Here is a 19,272-nt window from a genome sequence, read left to right on the forward strand (position 1 = left end):
ACCTGACAGACCTCCCTCATACCATCATGTGATGTCACCCTATATACCTATTCCTCCACCAGACACAGGACACGTACAGCTTCCATATACCTAATCCTCCTCCTGTTGGCTGCAGTTAAGATAATAGCGGTCACTGGTGTCCATCATGGCAAAGCTTTATATTGTTGGCATCCTAACAGCTATTAATGGAAGTCCTACGCTCACGACAAGCAAAGGGTTAAAATGACTCCATCTGTTCTATTTCAGATGCTGGATAGAAGATTCCAGTGATAATAGTACTCTTCTTACAGATCCTGCTCTATTCTGCTGTACCCTGTGACCAACAGATTAGAGCTAATATCAGGATTCACTAGGATGAGTGGGATCCTTCTGCTCTGCCTGGGATTGGTGGTACTTCACCCAGAGGCGCGGAATCTAACAAAGTGGAAGGTTTTCACCAGAGGTTCCCGCAAGCGAATTTGGGCTTGGAAGCTTCCATCCTGCAGGTCGCGTCCCTCTAGGGGAGTTCCCAGTGAGCGAGAACCGAGTACGGAGAAGAATGTAGGCACTAGATAGCCACAAATGAGTAGGAGTACTGAGTGAGGCTCAGCGATAGTCCACAGAGAGATAATAGATGATCTGCAGCAGCACACTTGGAGAGATGATAGCGATAATCTGCAGTAGTTACCACTAACGAGTGGCGCAGGTAATAGGTGATTGCAGCAGAGTGCATGAGCTGCTTCCAGGCCAGGAGTCTGACGAGAAGATCCAGCACTAAGAGGAGCTGAGAGGAGCCTTATAAACGAGAGGTAACCAATGGATGAACAGGACAGGTGAAATGATTACCTGCGCATGTGCAGAATCGATTGCCGGCCTGACAGCCGGGGTTAGAACCAGAGAATGAGGAATGAATGATGCTCAGGTTACCGGGTGGCAGCCGTGGGTGAGTGACATGTGACAGCTAACAATCTAATCCATAACCAGCCTGTCCTAATCCATAGTAAGTAGTCAGGAGGAACCAGTCAGTCACCAGCAAAGAGGCGCTGGAGCAGCTACACACCACCTAAAAGAGGGACCAGGTGCCAGTAAAGAAGCCTGGTGGTGGCAGCCTCTACTCTCCTACAAGTGCACAGTTGGCACTTACAGCGTCTGGTGGCCGACTAACGCCACCCCAACTATATTCTTAGTATCTTACCAAGAGGCAAAAAATAGTGATGTAGGTTATAGAATATCCTGCATGTGTGGTAACAGCTGGGAGAACAGCCTACAAAGGCTGAAGAGATTAACAGCCATTTACGGCATAAAACAGCCATATGGGTGGACTAGCATTCAGTCTCCAAGAGAGGCTCTCAGATGATACAGTATCTACAGCCTCGTTCTTCTCTAGACAGAAGAGTGTACAACGCATTTCACCAGCCCTGGTTACAAGACCTTTACCAAGATTCCAAAATCCCAGACCTAGGAGGAAGCTTGGTAAGAGATAAAGGAGTCACCATAATTAAAGATGAATGATTACATGATCCCTACCAATCCATCTATTACTATTAGCTATCCCTGGAGCTCAACCTTAGGTTTCGTAATCCGCATCACTGCAGATCCACCTGGGTCTCCCTACTGTAAAGTATGGAAGTATGATCACCGCACCCCAAGACCCTTCAACGGGGTCACATTTATGCTCTCTCAGGACTTTGAGATATTTGTATTTAAAGGAAAGTTTATTAAATAGAACAATAAAATAAATGTAATGCTTTAACATCTCGTCCATAAAGGGAAATCTCGTTGTCATTGGTTTGTATTACAATTATCTACAAACAGCTCATCCATAACATGCTGACATGACGTTACAGCAGCTCCCTCATTATACCCGGCCCCAGACGAGCTGGTAATAAGCCGGCAGTGTCTCCTATCCCCGGGGCTGACGTACAAACCTGCTCATTCTATAGATGAACTATAACCCACCGGGGAAGGGGCACAGATCAGGGGCTATGACGGAGCTGTACTCCCGCCAGCGGGCACCAGCCGGGCCCATCGGGCTCCTGGCGGACACGTGACATGTGATCACATGACCGCCTGCTCCTCAGTCATGTGCTGGGCGGGGTCCACGGAGGATGAGAACCACAGGTTGTAGTAATACTCAGATGTTCAGGTTACTGCCGTAAAACACGATATAAACCCGTTTATTGCTGTGGAGAGAAGCAGCGTCTGATAACGTACAACACATCGTTCGCGTATGAAGTTATTATAGACCCTGTCAGGGTCGCTGCCCACAACCAAGATGGCGGCCAGGCGGCTGTCACGTGCCGCGGGCGGGAAGTTTGAATATTGTTCCGGACCGGAAGTTGTGAGTTAAATTCCGCCGTCCACAGAGAGGGTGAGTGTGATATATAGGATTACTGTACAAGATGCCGGTCAGCCGGGACAGGAGCACGGTGTGTCCGCCCCGGGCTCTGTGCACTGGACGGGAGATACATACATACATACATACATGTATGTGTACAGCGCTATGGACTTTACTGGCACTATGTAAATAAATGATGATGTTGACAGGTCTCATCATCATCATTATAAAGCGCCAACAACTTCCGTAGCGCTGTACAACGTGTGTATACGTGTATAGATGATGTGATGTATTGATGTCTGCAGTCTATAGCCTCTAACTGTATACACAGAGTTACACCCAGTACATAGCCCTATATGTAGACATGATATAATGGTCAGTGATTGTCACTAGAACTATATATGAAACAAGAAGGGACTCTGGTATAAAGACTTGCTGTCTGGAATCTTACAGGTTCTCATATCAATCTGTTCATCATTTTAACCAACTGTATTGCTAAAATATAATATATTTGGAGTATTCCAACTTGTCAAGTAGGTCTTTGAAGCAAGTGATGTGTATTTGCTCACATGCCCTGATAAGGGCAGTCACACTGGTCTAAGGTACCAATGATCGGGTCAGATGGAGGAAAAATGATACATTCAGTACAAACAATTTTATACAGTTTTGGACACAGCCTCACAGGGTAATCCAACCGCCTGAGGTCTGAGATATTTTTAGTATCAAGATGCACTATGTTTCCCAAAATATGGAGTTAAATGCTATTTATACTTAATATTTACACTTATCTGTGATATCCTAAAACTTACTGTCATTTCCTGCATCCTGTTTTAGAGACAGAGAAAATCTAACAGTCTAATTAAATCTTCCTGTGCCGTCAGTTGTGTTGGACACTCGCACATCAAAAGGTCTAATTAACATGAGATTAACATGGGGTCCTTTCTTCAGACAGTTGCAGAATACACATTTCCTCCCCTGAAATATGCATCAGAAATAAATATATTTCCTCCACTCTATTGCTAATTTGGGAATTCCCAAAGAAAAGCTACAACCCCAAACAAGACATTTCCATACAAAACACATCCCAATGTAACACGATAAGTGCATTTGCAATTATATACATTGGTGCCTACACCACTAATTGAAATACATTTCCAAAATAAATTATTTCTACAAAATCCAGCCATACTACCACATTTAAACAGAACCACACACATTTTAAGGTCCATTTTCCCAGAAGCCAATTAACCTACCAGTATGTTTTGGGACTGTGGAAGGAAACCAGAGCGAACGCGGGAAGAACATACAAACTCCACACATCATATAGATCCATACAAGTATGACCTGGTAATTTTGTATTTGTTACAGCTTGTATTCCCACTTTCTAACCACAATTGCTGCTCCATTTACCCAGACTCTACAACTCCCCCTAGCTCAGTGTTCATCTACAGCCGCCTCAATGACCCTTGTAGAATGCCTTAGGCCCTCACCGCTCCAGGCAAATGTCACTGTCAATCCTGTGTTTTACTCACCTGTCCCTCATCACTACTGTCACGGTGGCTCAGTGGTTAGCACTTCTTCCCCACAGCACTGGGGTTATGAGTTTGATTCCTGACTATGGCCTTTTCTGTGGAGTTAGTATATTTTCCTGTGTTTCCTCCCACAATCCAAAAACATACTAGTAAGTTAATTGGCTGCTATCAAATTGACCCTAATCTGTCTGTGTGTGTATGTTAGGGGAATGTAGACTGTAAGCTCTAATGGGGCAGGGAGTGATGTGAGTGAGTTCTCTGTACAGCGCTGTGGAATCATTTGCGCTATATAAATAAATGATGATGATGATGATGAAATTCCCTTCCTGATCCTATTTCCTTTTTTCCACTACTTTTCTCATGTTTCCTCCACTTTATCCTTAATCGTCCCTCACCTCACTTCTAACCTCCCTCTCCTCATCCCTCTCCTCATCCCTCTCCTCATCCCTCTCTTCATCCCTCTCCTCATCCCTCTCCTCATCCCTCTCCTCATCCCTCTCCTCATCCCTCTCCTCATCCCTCTCCTCATCCCTCTCCTCATCCCTCTCTTCATCCCTCTCCTCATCCCTCTCCTCATCCCTCTCCTCATCCCTCTCCCATCTCTCTCCTCATCCCTCTCCTCATCCCTCTCCTCATCCCTCTCTTCATCCCTCTCCTCATCCCTCTCCTCATCCCTCTCTTCATCCCTCTCTTCATCCCTCTCCTCATCCCTCTCCTCATCCCTCTCCTCATCCCTCTCCTCATCCCTCTCCTCATCCCTCTCCTCATCCCTCTCCTCATCCCTCTCTTCATCCCTCTCTTCATCCCTCTCCTCATCCCTCTCCTCATCCCTCTCCTCATCCCTCTCCCATCTCTCTCTTCATCCCTCTCTTCATCCCTCTCCTCATCCCTCTCCTCATCCCTCTCTTCATCCCTCTCCTCATCCCTCTCTTCATCCCTCTCCTCATCCCTCTCCTCATCCCTCTCCCCATCTCTCTCCCCATCTCTCTCCCCATCTCTCTCCCCATCCCTCTCCCCATCCCTCTCCTCATCCCTCTCCTCATCCCTCTCCTCATCCCTCTCTTCATCCCTCTCTTCATCCCTCTCTTCATCCCTCTCTTCATCCCTCTCTTCATCCCTCTCTTCATCCCTCTCTTCATCCCTCTCCTCATCCCTCTCTTCATCCCTCTCTTCATCCCTCTCCTCATCCCTCTCCCATCTCTCTCCTCATCCCTCTCCTCATCCCTCTGCCGTCCCTCTCTTCGTCCCTCTCTTCGTCCCTCTCCTCGTCCCTCTCCTCGTCCCTCTCCTCGTCCCTCTCCTCTATCCATCTCCACTCTTTGGGCCTCTGCCCCCACTCTGACTCACTACCCCATCCCTCATGTTTCCCTATCTCCTCCTATCCCCCCTTAACCCCTTTCCCTTTAGTCCCCTTCATAGCTCTTCACTCTGCTTCCTTCTGCACATACCTATTCCCCCCATCACTCCTCTCCCCCCTCCCATATATGCCCCCACCCCCAGACACCCCACAATATATTTGCTGTGTGGGTTATAGTTTTTATCGGAAACATTCTTTGAGCTGATCAATCTGTAGGAAGTCTATCAGACGGCGACTGATTGGCACTGAGTGTGTGTTATAAGTAATTAACCACCTAAGGTTTTGTATTAGGACACAGAACAGTTTTATGGTTTACTTATAACTGCATTGCAATGAGGCTTTTAGTCATGATGTACTAATAATGGTAATCATTCAGTCAAATTATTCTTTATGGAGCCAGGGAAGATGAGAATCCTCTGACATTAAATATAAATCTAAACATCAGCTTTTGTTACATTGAGCTACCTGTCTCCTGGGATTTGCAGCACTGCATTATATAGAGATGTTTGTGATCTAGTACAAGGGTTTAGATTGGTGGTGCACACAGATGAATGGTCAGTGCAGTTGGACAACAGGCTGTGATTTTCCTCAATGTTTTGTTGTGTTTTTAAAATCTACTAATCTGAACATTTTGCTCTATGGTGGTTGCTGTCATTCTAAAGCCACTGTCGGATTACTCCCAAATTCCAGTTCTTATTCCTTACCAACTCCCAGAGGATTATCAAATTGTCAGTGAGATGTATCAGATTCCAGGAGCGGAAGGACTGCCTGCGTTAAGATTCAGACTTGTAGGGCAAATTACTGATCCCTACATGCAATGCCTTTAACATTTGGGTAGCAATAAAGCATTGTCTTAGTCTGTGTGAACCAATTTCTATTTATAATTTCTTCTAATGATGTTATATAGGATTGGGGGAGTCCTCATGACATCTCGGTGACATCTGGATATGTGAGACCCATCTGAGTCATTGATGTGGCTGAAATAGGCAAGGAAGGGTTGTTTGCCTAGTGCAGTAATCTGCGCAGGGTCTCGTAGTAGACATCCACACTCTAAGAAGAGTACTGCCTCTCGTGTACATCTGAATATTCCTCTATAGCTTGTACTAGGTTGGGTGTAAAAGTAACACCTTCAAGCCCTGCCTCTACCAAGCCGCTACCATACAAGGGTGATTGGACAAACACGTCTCAAGGCAAACTATGGAACACATCCCCCTTCCGAACCTAGATCACTGGCAGGAACCAGAAGTGGAGACCACATTGCATGTACCATTTAGACAGCAGCTTCATGAGACTTGGACATTGAGAATTTTACTCCATCACCCAGGGTACTCGGGGTTGACCAACATCCATCTGGCTACTTCAGAAATGTAAAAACATGAACCCAAATAAGGCCCCTAATGGTGATCTTGCTTTTAGTCCCCATTCAATGCCATAATATGGTCCATTACCCAGTACGGCTCTATGGCCTAGTGCTACAGGTCACTGATATTTATCACCTGGTCTGTTTGTGGTATAATGTGTGCATTCCTTCTCTTGTTGACTCTGCTGATCAATAATTAGGATTTATTTATGACTTCTGGTGACTATTACCAGCATCACTATTTATTTGTGTAATAAAAATAAATAGTTGCTTAAAGAGGGGGTTCTGGACCATGTGTAGAGGGTTGGCAGAAACACATACTTAGAAGCGTGTTTTATCAGCACATGTTTTACAGTGCGAGGCGGCTCTTCTCTCTGTCTCGTAGCATACACCACAGGAATAACATCAGCAAGTTATAATGTTTCTATATCAATGTGTTCTCTCTTAGATATGGCAGGGAAGAGCGTGGACGTCCGAAGCGGCGTTATAAGGACCTATAGTCGTCTGCGTCCTGCGAGGAAGGTGCAGCCTCAGAAATGGTTCTCGCCTGCAGCCGAGCGCAAACATCTCTTCTCTAGTTCATGCTCTTCCTCAAACCTCTCATCTTCGCGTGAGACATCGTCTTCTGCAGACTCTGACTACCTACCTCCTAAAAGGTGAGTCTTGCGTCTCATGACTTGTGTATTATATATATATATATAAGAGAGAGAGAGAGCTTTCTTTGGTTTGTAGTCATTGCTTTGTAATTTTAACATATTAAGCATGTATTCCTTTTTTACTCAGAGCACATATTTGTTTTTTTCCCACACACTTATGTGAATACTTGGAAGGTCTCCTCTCTGAGCTCTGCACTAGTTTCCTATGGAGGGATAGTTATACTTTGCCATATCTCTGTTGGATAGTAATTCTGGGGCTCAAGGGTTGGACCCGTCCTGACTTGCTATAGTGTGTTGGAATCGTGTCGTGGAGAGCAGAGCGTGCCCTCCGTTCTCTGTTTAGAGCAAGCCACTCTTAGTACATGATATTCTGTAATGCTGTACTATTGTACGTGACATCTTCATTGGGGTCTCTTTGTAGCAGACATGGGTGGAATTAGCTCTGGAATATTGGCTGATTAGAACTTAGTATGTCCTGGTTACAGGTGGTGGTGTGGTATGATGTAGCCTGGACACTGCAAGGCAATGTTGTAATGCACATATTGTGGGTTTATATTGGAGGTTGCACAAACTGGTCCAATGATCTGGGCACATGGATTGTGTACAATGTGTGGACATACAGCTGGGACATCTTGGAGTGATCCTTATTAGAGGCAGATTGGGTGATTTGAGTGGTCTTATTTTGTATGTACAAGTGTTTCTGTGCCTCAGCTCCTAGGAATCATTCCTTAAGTGTTGAGACCCGTTTCACATGTTCATTTAATTATTGTAGAGGCTTCCACAATATATTTTCAGAAGTTATGTTATAGGACACAGTGATTCTTTATTTTATACTATATATAATCTATTTTTTATATAAAAATTTTGTTTGTTTGTTTCTTTTGTACACACTTCGGCTTTTTGTTTCTTTTCTTTTCTTTTTTCATATTTGTCACAATTAAAACTATATGTGCTGTCGTCATTTTTTTACTCATTGATAACACTACTCAACAGCCATTTTGTATCTGACATGATATATATTAATTTTCATGTCATTTTGTGTGTAGAATACAAATAAACCTTCAGAAAGGTTTTTGAGATATTTTGAAAAATTGAAATTGGAAAAGTAAAGTATTTAATGACAGTAAGTGCTTGGCCAGACTCCCTCGGTCAGTGTGTGTACTGATGTTACCGGGGTAATGATTGAATACTAGTGAGTGGTGACTGTTTATTGATTCCTGGAAGAGTCTATGAGCAGTGTTGCTCCATAATAGAAACAGACTCCCTTCAGTGCCTGTGGCCTATGCAGTGAACATGAAAGGAACTTATAACAGTATGTCTGTGTTGTTGGAGGGATCACGGATGGAATCTTTGTTGTGACATAAAGGTAGCTGCACTGCTGTTAGGTTTGCAAGGTGAATTCACAGAGTGCTGCTGTTTTCTGTCTATGGGGCACTAAAATCATTATATCACAAAGAAGTGGCCAGAGAGTGAAACCTGATGTTGCTGGAGAGAAACACATCAAGTACCCTCCATTGGTCGAGCCGAATGAAATCATTTTAACCGCTTCCCAGTAAGTTGGGCCCAATGAAGAACGCTCTGGATAAAGAAGGTCAGGGTTTCAGTAATCTGAAAGAACAGTTTCCGAAGTTAAGCGAAGCAAAACTTAAAGAAGGCATATTTGTATGCCCCTAAATAAGGAAAATGCTTACAAATGAATACTTAATGCTCCTTTAAAGCAGCTATGCGTGGAACAGAAAAGAGGCCAACTACATGTCCTTCATGAATGAACTATTAGACAACTACAAGAATATGGGTTATAGAATGTCACTTAAAATGTATTTTTCACGTTCCCATTTAGACTTTTTTCCTGACAACCTGGGTAGTGTAAGTGATGAACAGGGCAAACGTTTCACTGACATTCTGACAATGGAGCATCACTACCAATGATGGGGGACTACTACTGCTTCCCTTCTAGAGAGACCAATGAGACCGTACAAACGGGAAGCATCAACATCCTATTTCCCTAAAGCAAAGTGACGTTACATTTTATCTTTTATTAACAGTTACATTGTGGCTAATTTGGATTGTTTTGAGTTTCTGAAGTTTAGTTTCTGCAGTTATTAAGCATTTCTGTAGTTGTATTAGTATTTTATAAATGTATGCAATGAGAATCTTTCAATTCTATAGAGATTAATGGAAATTTTCATTTTCTTTTTTCAGATATAGCTATTATCGCCTTTACTATTTGTGTGCATCTAATAATTGTGATGTTATAGAGATAATCTGATTTTCCACTGAATTCAGCTTCCCTAAATTAGGCAAAAACACATACTCACATGCCAGATGTAGAGAATATTTAAACATTTGTTGAGTAGTATAATATAGTATGTTTTGAATTTATGTGTTGTGTTTGTGTATTTTGTGAATATGAATACGCCCCCAATCCTCACATTTTGTAGAGTATTATTTCCCACAAAGGGGTATGCAGACACATTCACTATTGTATTTGGTGATGATGACTTTGGTCTTTCATAATCTGTCTGACTGACTCATTCTCTCTCTGCCTGGCTCTCTCTCGCTCTCTGCCTTACTCCCGCTCTCTCTCTCTCTCTCTCTGCCTGGCTCTCTCTCGCTCTCTGCCTTACTCCCGCTCTCTCTCTTTCTCTCTCGCTCTTGCTCTCTGCCTGGCTCACACTCGCTCTTGCTCTCTGCCTGGCTCTGGCTCTTGCTCTTGTTCTTTTCCTGGCTCGCTCGTTCTTGCTCTCTGCCTGGCACTCTCTTTCTCTTTGCCTGGCTCGCCCTCTGTCTACCTGGTTCGCTCTCTGTCTGGCTTGCGTGCGCTCTCTTTCTGCCTGGCTTGCGTGCGCTCTCTTTCTGCCTGGCTTGCGTGCTCTCTCTTTCTGCCTGGCTTGCGTGCGCTCTCTTTCTGCCTGGCTTGCGTGCGCTCTCTTTCTGCCTGGCTTGCGTGCGCTCTCTTTCTGCCTGGCTTGCGTGCTCTCTCTTTCTGCCTGGCTTGCGTGCTCTCTCTTTCTGCCTGGCTTGCGTGCTCTCTCTTTCTGCCTGGCTTGCGTGCGCTCTCTTTCTGCCTGGCTTGCGTGCGCTCTCTTTCTGCCTGGCTTGCCTGCTCTCTCTTTCTGCCTGGCTTGCGTGCTCTCTCTTTCTGCCTGGCTTGCGTGCTCTCTCTTTCTGCCTGGCTAGCGTGCTCTCTCTTTCTGCCTGGCTAGCGTGCTCTCTCTTTCTGCCTGGCTCGCGTGCTCTCTCTTTCTGCCTGGCTCGCGTGCTCTCCCTTTCTGCCTGGCTCGCGTGCTCTCCCTTTCTGCCTGGCTCGCGTGCTCTCCCTTTCTGCCTGGCTCGCGTGCTCTCCCTTTCTGCCTGGCTCGCGTGCTCTCCCTTTCTGCCTGGCTTGCGTGCTCTCTCTTGCTCTCTCTTTTTGCCTGGCTCGCGTGCTCTCTCTTTCTGCCTGGCTCGCGTGCTCTAACTTTCTGCCTGGCTTGCGTGCTCTCTCTTGCTCTCTCTTTCTGCCTGGCTCGCGTGCTCTCTCTTTCTGCCTGGCTCGCGTGCTCTCCCTTTCTGCCTGGCTCGCGTGCTCTCCCTTTCTGCCTGGCTTGCATGCTCTCCCTTTCTGCCTGGCTCGCGCTCTCTTTCTCTCTCTATTTGCCTGGCTCTCGCTCTCTTTCTCTCTCTGCCTCTCTGCCTGGCTCTCGCTCTCTTTCTCTCTGCCTGGCTCTCGCTCTCTTTCTCTCTGCCTGGCTCTCGCTCTCTCTCTCTATCTCTGCCTCTCTGCCTGGCTCTCGCTCTCTCTCTCTTTGCTGGCTCGTTTGCCTGCTGTCTACCTGGCTTGCTTGCTTTCTCTGTCTTGGTCTGTCTGGGTATCTAACGCGTATGGTGTCTTTCTGTTTGTCTGAGTGCCTCACTCCAGTGTTCTCCCAGCACCTATTACCTCAGTGCTCCATCTAGCTGGTTTTACTTCCACCCGGCTCTTGGAGCCCAGCAGACTCCTATTATAGTAGAATAAACCATTGTTTCTCCTATTATAACAGACACTATGTGAGCACTACAGCCAGCAGTGTTCACTGACCACCCGTCTGACCAGTCCTGGCAGGTGTGAGCAATAACCTACAACATTTTACATTATCATTGCAAAATGTTACAACTGCCTCCATCCGGCTGCTTATTAATGCCACCCGGCTGGCAAACTTTCCTGGGGAGAGCACTGGACTCTCTCTGTTTCCGTCTGTCTGGGTGTCTCACTCGTTACTACATGCTCTGTATCTGTCTGTCTGGGTGTCTCACTCGTTATCACATGCTCTGTGTCTGTCTGTCTGTCTGGGTGTCTCACTCGCTATTACGTGCTCTGTGTCTGTCTGTCTGTCTGGGTGTCTCACTCGCTATTACTTGCTCTGTGTCTGTCTGGGTGTCTCACTCGCTATTACATGCTCTGTATCTGTCTGTCTGGGTGTCTCACTCGTTATTACATGCTCTGTGTCTGTCTGGGTGTCTCACTCGCTATCACTTGCTCTGTGTCTGTCTGGGTGTCTCACTCGTTATTACTTGCTCTGTGTCTGTCTGGGTGTCTCACTCGCTATCACATGCTCTGTGTCTGTCTGTCTGGGTGTCTCACTCGCTATCACATGCTCTGTGTCTGTCTGGGTGTCTCACTCGCTATCACATGCTCTGTGTCTGTCTGTCTGGGTGTCTCACTCGTTATCACATGCTCTGTGTCTGTCTGTCTGGGTGTCTCACTCGCTATCACATGCTCTGTGTCTGTCTGTCTGGGTGTCTCACTCGCTATCACATGCTCTGTATCTGTCTGTCTGGGTGTCTCACTCGTTATCACATGCTCTGTGTCTGTCTGTCTGTCTGTCTGGGTGTCTCACTCGCTATTACGTGCTCTGTGTCTGTCTGTCTGTCTGGGTGTCTCACTCGCTATTACTTGCTCTGTGTCTGTCTGGGTGTCTCACTCGCTATTACATGCTCTGTGTCTGTCTGGGTGTCTCACTCGCTATCACATGCTCTGTGTCTGTCTGTCTGGGTGTCTCACTCGCTATCACATGCTCTGTGTCTGTCTGGGTGTCTCACTCGCTATCACATGCTCTGTGTCTGTCTGTCTGGGTGTCTCACTCGTTATCACATGCTCTGTGTCTGTCTGTCTGGGTGTCTCACTCGCTATCACATGCTCTGTGTCTGTCTGTCTGGGTGTCTCACTCGCTATCACATGCTCTGTATCTGTCTGTCTGGGTGTCTCACTCGTTATTACATGCTCTGTGTCTGTCTGGGTGTCTCACTCGCTATCACTTGCTCTGTGTCTGTCTGGGTGTCTCACTCATTATTACTTGCTCTGTGTCTGTCTGGGTGTCTCACTCGCTATCACATGCTCTGTGTCTGTCTGTCTGGGTGTCTCACTCGCTATCACATGCTCTGTGTCTGTCTGGGTGTCTCACTCGCTATCACATGCTCTGTGTCTGTCTGTCTGGGTGTCTCACTCGTTATCACATGCTCTGTGTCTGTCTGTCTGGGTGTCTCACTCGCTATCACATGCTCTGTGTCTGTCTGTCTGGGTGTCTCACTCGTTATCACATGCTCTGTGTCTGTCTGTCTGGGTGTCTCACTCGCTATCACATGCTCTGTGTCTGTCTGGGTGTCTCCCTCGCTATTACATGCTCTGTGTCTGTCTGTCTGGGTGTCTCACTCGTTATTACATGCTCTGTGTCTGTCTGGGTGTCTCACTTGCTATCACATGCTCTGTGTCTGTCTGGGTGTCTCACTCGTTATTACATGCTCTGTGTCTGTCTGTCTGGGTGTCTCACTCGTTATTACTTGCTCTGTGTCTGTCTGTCTGGGTGTCTCACTCGCTATTACGTGCTCTGTGTCTGTCTGTCTGGGTGTCTCACTTGCTATCACATGCTCTGTGTCTGTCTGGGTGTCTCCCTCGCTATTACATGCTCTGTGTCTGTCTGTCTCACTCGTTATTACATGTTCTGTGTCTGTCTCACCCGCTATCACATGCTCTGTGTCTGTCTGGGTGTCTCACTCGTTATTACATGCTCTGTGTCTGTCTGGGTGTCTCACTCGCTATTACTTGCTCTGTGTCTGTCTGGGTGTCTCCCTCGCTATCACATGCTCTGTGTCTGTCTGGGTGTCTCACTCGTTATCACATGCTCTGTGTCTGTCTGTCTGTCTCACTTGCTATTACATGCTCTGTGTCTGTCTGGGTGTCTCCCTCGCTATCACATGCTCTGTGTCTGTCTGGGTGTCTCACTCGCTATCACACGCTCTGTGTCTGTCTGGGTGTCTCCCTCGCTATCACATGCTCTGTGTCTGTCTGGGTGTCTCACTCGTTATCACATGCTCTGTGTCTGTCTGTCTGTCTCACTTGCTATTACATGCTCTGTGTCTGTCTGGGTGTCTCACTCGTTATCACATGCTCTGTGTCTGTCTGTCTGTCTCACTTGCTATTACATGCTCTGTGTCTGTCTGGGTGTCTCCCTCGCTATCACATGCTCTGTGTCTGTCTGGGTGTCTCACTCGCTATCACATGCTCTGTGTCTGTCTGGGTGTCTCCCTCACTATCACATGCTCTGTGTCTGTCTGTCTGGGTGTCTCACTCGTTATTACATGCTCTGTGTCTGTCTGGGTGTCTCACTTGCTATCACATGCTCTGTGTCTGTCTGGGTGTCTCACTCGTTATTACATGCTCTGTGTCTGTCTGTCTGGGTGTCTCACTCGTTATTACTTGCTCTGTGCCTGTCTGTCTGGGTGTCTCACTCGCTATTACGTGCTCTGTGTCTGTCTGTCTGGGTGTCTCACTTGCTATCACATGCTCTGTGTCTGTCTGGGTGTCTCACTCGCTATTACTTGCTCTGTGTCTGTCTGGGTGTCTCACTCGCTATTACATGCTCTGTATCTGTCTGTCTGGGTGTCTCACTCGTTATCACATGCTCTGTGTCTGTCTGGGTGTCTCACTCGCTATCACTTGCTCTGTGTCTGTCTGGGTGTCTCACTCGTTATTACTTGCTCTGTGTCTGTCTGGGTGTCTCACTCGCTATCACATGCTCTGTGTCTGTCTGTCTGGGTGTCTCACTCGTTATCACATGCTCTGTGTCTGTCTGTCTGGGTGTCTCACTCGCTATCACATGCTCTGTGTCTGTCTGTCTGGGTGTCTCACTCGTTATCACATGCTCTGTGTCTGTCTGTCTGGGTGTCTCACTCGCTATCACATGCTCTGTGTCTGTCTGGGTGTCTCCCTCGCTATTACATGCTCTGTGTCTGTCTGTCTGGGTGTCTCACTCGTTATTACATGCTCTGTGTCTGTCTGGGTGTCTCACTTGCTATCACATGCTCTGTGTCTGTCTGGGTGTCTCACTCGTTATTACATGCTCTGTGTCTGTCTGTCTGGGTGTCTCACTCGTTATTACTTGCTCTGTGTCTGTCTGTCTGGGTGTCTCACTCGCTATCGCATGCTCTGTGTCTGTCTGTCTGGGTGTCTCACTTGCTATCACATGCTCTGTGTCTGTCTGGGTGTCTCCCTCGCTATTACATGCTCTGTGTCTGTCTGTCTCACTCGTTATCACATGCTCTGTGTCTGTCTGGGTGTCTCCCTCGCTATTACTTGCTCTGTGTCTGTCTGTCTGGGTGTCTCACTCGCTATCACATGCTCTGTGTCTGTCTGTCTGGGTGTCTCACTCGCTATCACATGCTCTGTGTCTGTCTGTCTGGGTGTCTCACTCGCTATCACATGCTCTGTGTCTGTCTGTCTCACTCGTTATCACATTCTCTGTGTCTGTCTGGGTGTCTCACTCGCTATTACATGCTCTGTGTCTGTCTGGGTGTCTCACTCGTTATTACATGTTCTGTGTCTGTCTCACCCGCTATCACATGCTCTGTGTCTGTCTGTCTGGGTGTGTCACTCGTTATTACATGCTCTGTGTCTGTCTGGGTGTCTCACTCGCTATTACTTGCTCTGTGTCTGTCTGGGTGTCTCCCTCGCTATCACATGCTCTGTGTCTGTCTGGGTGTCTCACTCGTTATCACATGCTCTGTGTCTGTCTGGGTGTCTCACTCGCTATTACATGCTCTGTGTCTGTCTGGGTGTCTCACTCGTTATCACATGCTCTGTGTCTGTCTGTCTGTCTCACTTGCTATTACATGCTCTGTGTCTGTCTGGGTGTCTCACTCGTTATCACATGCTCTGTGTCTGTCTGTCTGTCTCACTTGCTATTACATGCTCTGTGTCTGTCTGGGTGTCTCACTCGCTATCACATGCTCTGTGTCTGTCTGGGTGTCTCACTCGTTATCACATGCTCTGTGTCTGTCTGTCTGTCTCACTTGCTATTACTTGCTCTGTGTCTGTCTGGGTGTCTCACTCGTTATTACTTGCTCTGTGTCTGTCTGTCTCCCTCGCTATTACTTGCTCTGTGTCTGTCTGTCTGGGTGTCTCACTCGCTATCACATGCTCTGTGTCTGTCTGGGTGTCTCACTCGTAATCACATGCTCTGTGTCTGTCTGTCTGTCTCACTTGCTATCACATGCTCTGTGTCTGTCTGGGTGTCTCACTCGTTATTACATGCTCTGTGTCTGTCTGTCTCACTTGCTATTACTTGCTCTGTGTCTGTCTGGGTGTCTCACTTGCTATTACTTGCTCTGTGTCTGTCTGTCTGTCTCACTCGCTATCACATGCTCTGTGTCTGTCTGACTGTCTCACTTGCTATTACATGCTCTGTGTCTGTCTGGGTGTCTCACTCGCTATCACATGCTCTGTGTCTGTCTGTCTGTCTCACTCGCTATCACATGCTCTGTGTCTGTCTGGGTGTCTCACTCGTTATCACATGCTCTGTGTCTGTCTGGGTGTCTCACTCGCTATCACATGCTCTGTGTCTGTCTGTCTGTCTGGGTGTCTGACTCGCTATTACATGCTCTGTGTCTGTCTGTCTGTCTCACTCGCTATCACATGCTCTGTGTCTGTCTGACTGTCTCACTCGCTATTACTTGCTCTGTGTCTGTCTGGGTGTCTCACTCGTTATTACATGCTCTGTATCTGTCTGTCTGTCTCACTCGCTATTACATGCTCTGTATCTGTCTGTCTGGGTGTCTCCCTCGCTATTACATGCTCTGTGTCTGTCTGTCTGTCTGTCTCACTCGCTATTACATGCTCTGTATCTGTCTGTCTGGGTGTCTCACTCGTTATTACATGCTCTGTGTCTGTCTGGGTGTCTCCCTCGTTATCACATGCTCTGTGTCTGTCTGTCTGGGTGTCTCACTCGTTATTACATGCTCTGTGTCTGTCTGGGTGTGTTGCATTCACAGTGTCTCTCCCAGAACTCTAACTACTGTAATCCACAGATTAGTTTCCGTGGTTTGTCTCCATCACATAATAGGTGGATGGGCGTGTGGGGGTGTCTTATATATATCCCATAATAGTGTCAGGGGTAATAGTTATACCTCTGTTCCTGAACATTGGGGCGGCTCAGGGTGGTTTGTGTAACGGGGATTACTGTGATATTTCCATGCAGCTAAGCTGACAGCTAGATAGAGTGGTAGAGAGGTGATCCCACTGGACAAGGCTCGGCCCATATACTGTTCCCTGTAGCAGAAGTTCATGTAGTGTTCAGAAGAAAGTACATGATATAATATGGTGGTTATAAAGGAGATGTGTCTATTATACTTACAATAAGTACTATGAGATTGGGGGAGATTTCATACTGATTACAGCTGGGTTAGCTGCAGATGGAGGAGGTGGACACTATAAGGGAGTAAAGGGGAACTCCAGCCACACACAGAACCTGGTATATTTCATCCTCTCCTCCCCGGGAAAGTTCATTCAATGAGGGGACTTCTGTAACATTTCTATGTGGGTCACCCATAGGGCGAGGAGTGTTGGCGTCACCCAACGTGAGTTACTGATGGATCCACCCTCTTATGGTAATAAGCTGTAATGTAACAGTACACCAGGCAGTGTGATTGTATAGAGTGAGAAGGGTTAATGTCCAGGGTCTTGGAGGAAGTGTGTGGGCGTGCTGCTCAGCTGCAGGAACATTCCTGGCCTGTGTCCGGTTACACACAAGCAGGGGTATGTCGTTCAATCTAATGTCTGACTCCTCGTACATGTTACTAAAGTTTGTTTTATTTATAACTTGTTCTCGTAACTCTTTGGATACTGTATCACACACTGTATCTCCTACATAGTATCTTGTCTATATTGTGTACACTAAATAGATACTGTGTGTATTACATACCATTTATACTGTCGTGTGTGTGTGTGTGTGTGTGTGTGTGTGTGTATATATATATATATATATATATGTGTGTGTGTATATATATATTATTATGCGTGAATCACATACTAATTATATTGTGTGTGTATGTATATATATATATTATGCGTGTATTACATAATATACGGACTGGTGTGTGTTTGTATATCTGTGTGCGTGTGTATGTGTTATATATATATATATATATATATATATATATATGTGTGTGTGTGTGTTTTGTACACCAAATGCTGTGTTTATTACATACTATATATACAGGTGTGTGTATATATTGTGTAATTTAGATATTGTGTGTACTAAATACTGTGTGTATTGCTCACTATACGGACTGGTGTGTGTGTATGTATATATATATATATATATATATATATATATATATATATATACACACACAAGTTAACCCGTGCATGATACTCATACATTCTAGTCAAATCAAGCTACTTAAGGTCTTAAAAAGGTTCTTGTCATACATTTGGGCCTAGCCCAGGCCTCCTCAGGGGAAGAGCGTTACTTCCCGACGCAAGCGCCCTTTTTAATGTGTGTTCATGAGGTAAAATTACCTCACGAAAATGAGTTTGACCCCTCAACTCGTAAATTTAGCCTTTACTACCCCTCCCACGGGGGGAAGGGGGGATGATGGAAGTTAACTGACTTCACTATTCTAATTTTTTTGTCAAACAATGTCAGTATACCAAATTTCAGGTCAATTGGATGAGTCCTTTCTGAGAAAATAGTTTTTTACACACACACACACACTAACACACGCCGCTAGGCTTTTACTTTTATATATTAGATAATGCTAAGAATTTAGTAGGTCAGTGTATAACTCCACCCTGCAGCTTGTTTTTTTTCCCCACACACAGACTAACACACGCCGCTAGGCTTATATATATTAGATATCTATAACAGTGTGTACTAGATACTGTGTTCATTACACTCTTCATGTACTGTGTGTGCGAGGGTATATTTGTGTGTGTGTATGTGTATATATATATATATACATACATATATATATATATATATATATATATATATATATATATATATCATTCTCATAATCTGGGGTCAAAGTGCCAGACTACAGTCTTCAGGAAGTGTATTTGCACCTACCAGCCCAGAGGACCCAAGTTGCTAGGTAATGATCGTCAGGAGCTATATCAAGCCTATAGGTAAAGGTTACAAGCTGCTAGTTCATCAAGAACAAGTCAACTCTTTACATCTGGAAAGACATCGTCCCCCAGCAATGCAAAATATATTGTTTCCAGTGCATCTGATATTGTGGAGTTGCCGGGTTATGATCTAGCATTTAGTTGTGACAAGCACCATAAGATTCCTATGACTGACGCCAGTGGCCCTAACATAGACCCTCCTGTAGAGTGTCCTATCTTAGTAGAAAGTGAGGGGTGCAGGAAAGAGTTTGGGGAAGCTCAACTCTCTGATCCCTCCTTGGAAGGCATGAGGCGACAGGTTGGCAGTGGCCATTCAGAGATGGAGATAGGAAGAGTATAAGGGGACAATTTTAACTAGTGGTACCACAGAGCTTTCGAGTGCATCTGATGTCAGTTTCCCATGAAATCCCTATAGTTGGACTCCAAGGGGGGAAAGCGAATACTGAAGTGCCTGACTTTTTATGGCCTGGAATGTTGGATGACGTCAGAGCTTACTGTAAGTCCTGTCACGACTTGTGCGCCCCAGTGCTTGTGCTTTTCTTGGGTCCTTGCCAATAGTTGGTTAACCTTTCCACTGAGTGGCTGTGGACATCGTAGGTCCCTTAGACTGTAACCAGTAGATCGGGGA

The 19,272-nt window shown here is 45.9% G+C and overlaps 1 protein-coding gene across 4 annotated transcripts in view; it reads left to right on the top strand.

Moving 5' to 3' along the window:
* The first annotated feature begins 2,267 nt into the window (after positions 1–2,267).
* The window catches only part of HASPIN (histone H3 associated protein kinase), a 67,174-nt gene continuing 50,169 nt past the window's right edge, over positions 2,268–19,272 (top strand). For 2 of the 4 annotated variants that reach the window (XM_075214339.1, XM_075214340.1), the window contains exons 1-2: positions 2,273–2,350; positions 7,015–7,222. In XM_075214339.1, the coding sequence (XP_075070440.1) occupies positions 7,017–7,222 (206 nt within the window). In that variant the 5' untranslated portion in view covers positions 2,273–2,350; positions 7,015–7,016. Of the gene's footprint in view, positions 2,351–7,014; positions 7,223–17,143; positions 17,271–19,272 lie in introns of those variants that run through there. The other 2 variants (XM_075214342.1, XM_075214341.1) reach the window with 2 other exon arrangements.

Source organism: Mixophyes fleayi, chromosome 5 (assembly GCF_038048845.1).
Source record: "Mixophyes fleayi isolate aMixFle1 chromosome 5, aMixFle1.hap1, whole genome shotgun sequence".
Classification (NCBI taxonomy): domain Eukaryota; kingdom Metazoa; phylum Chordata; class Amphibia; order Anura; family Limnodynastidae; genus Mixophyes; species Mixophyes fleayi.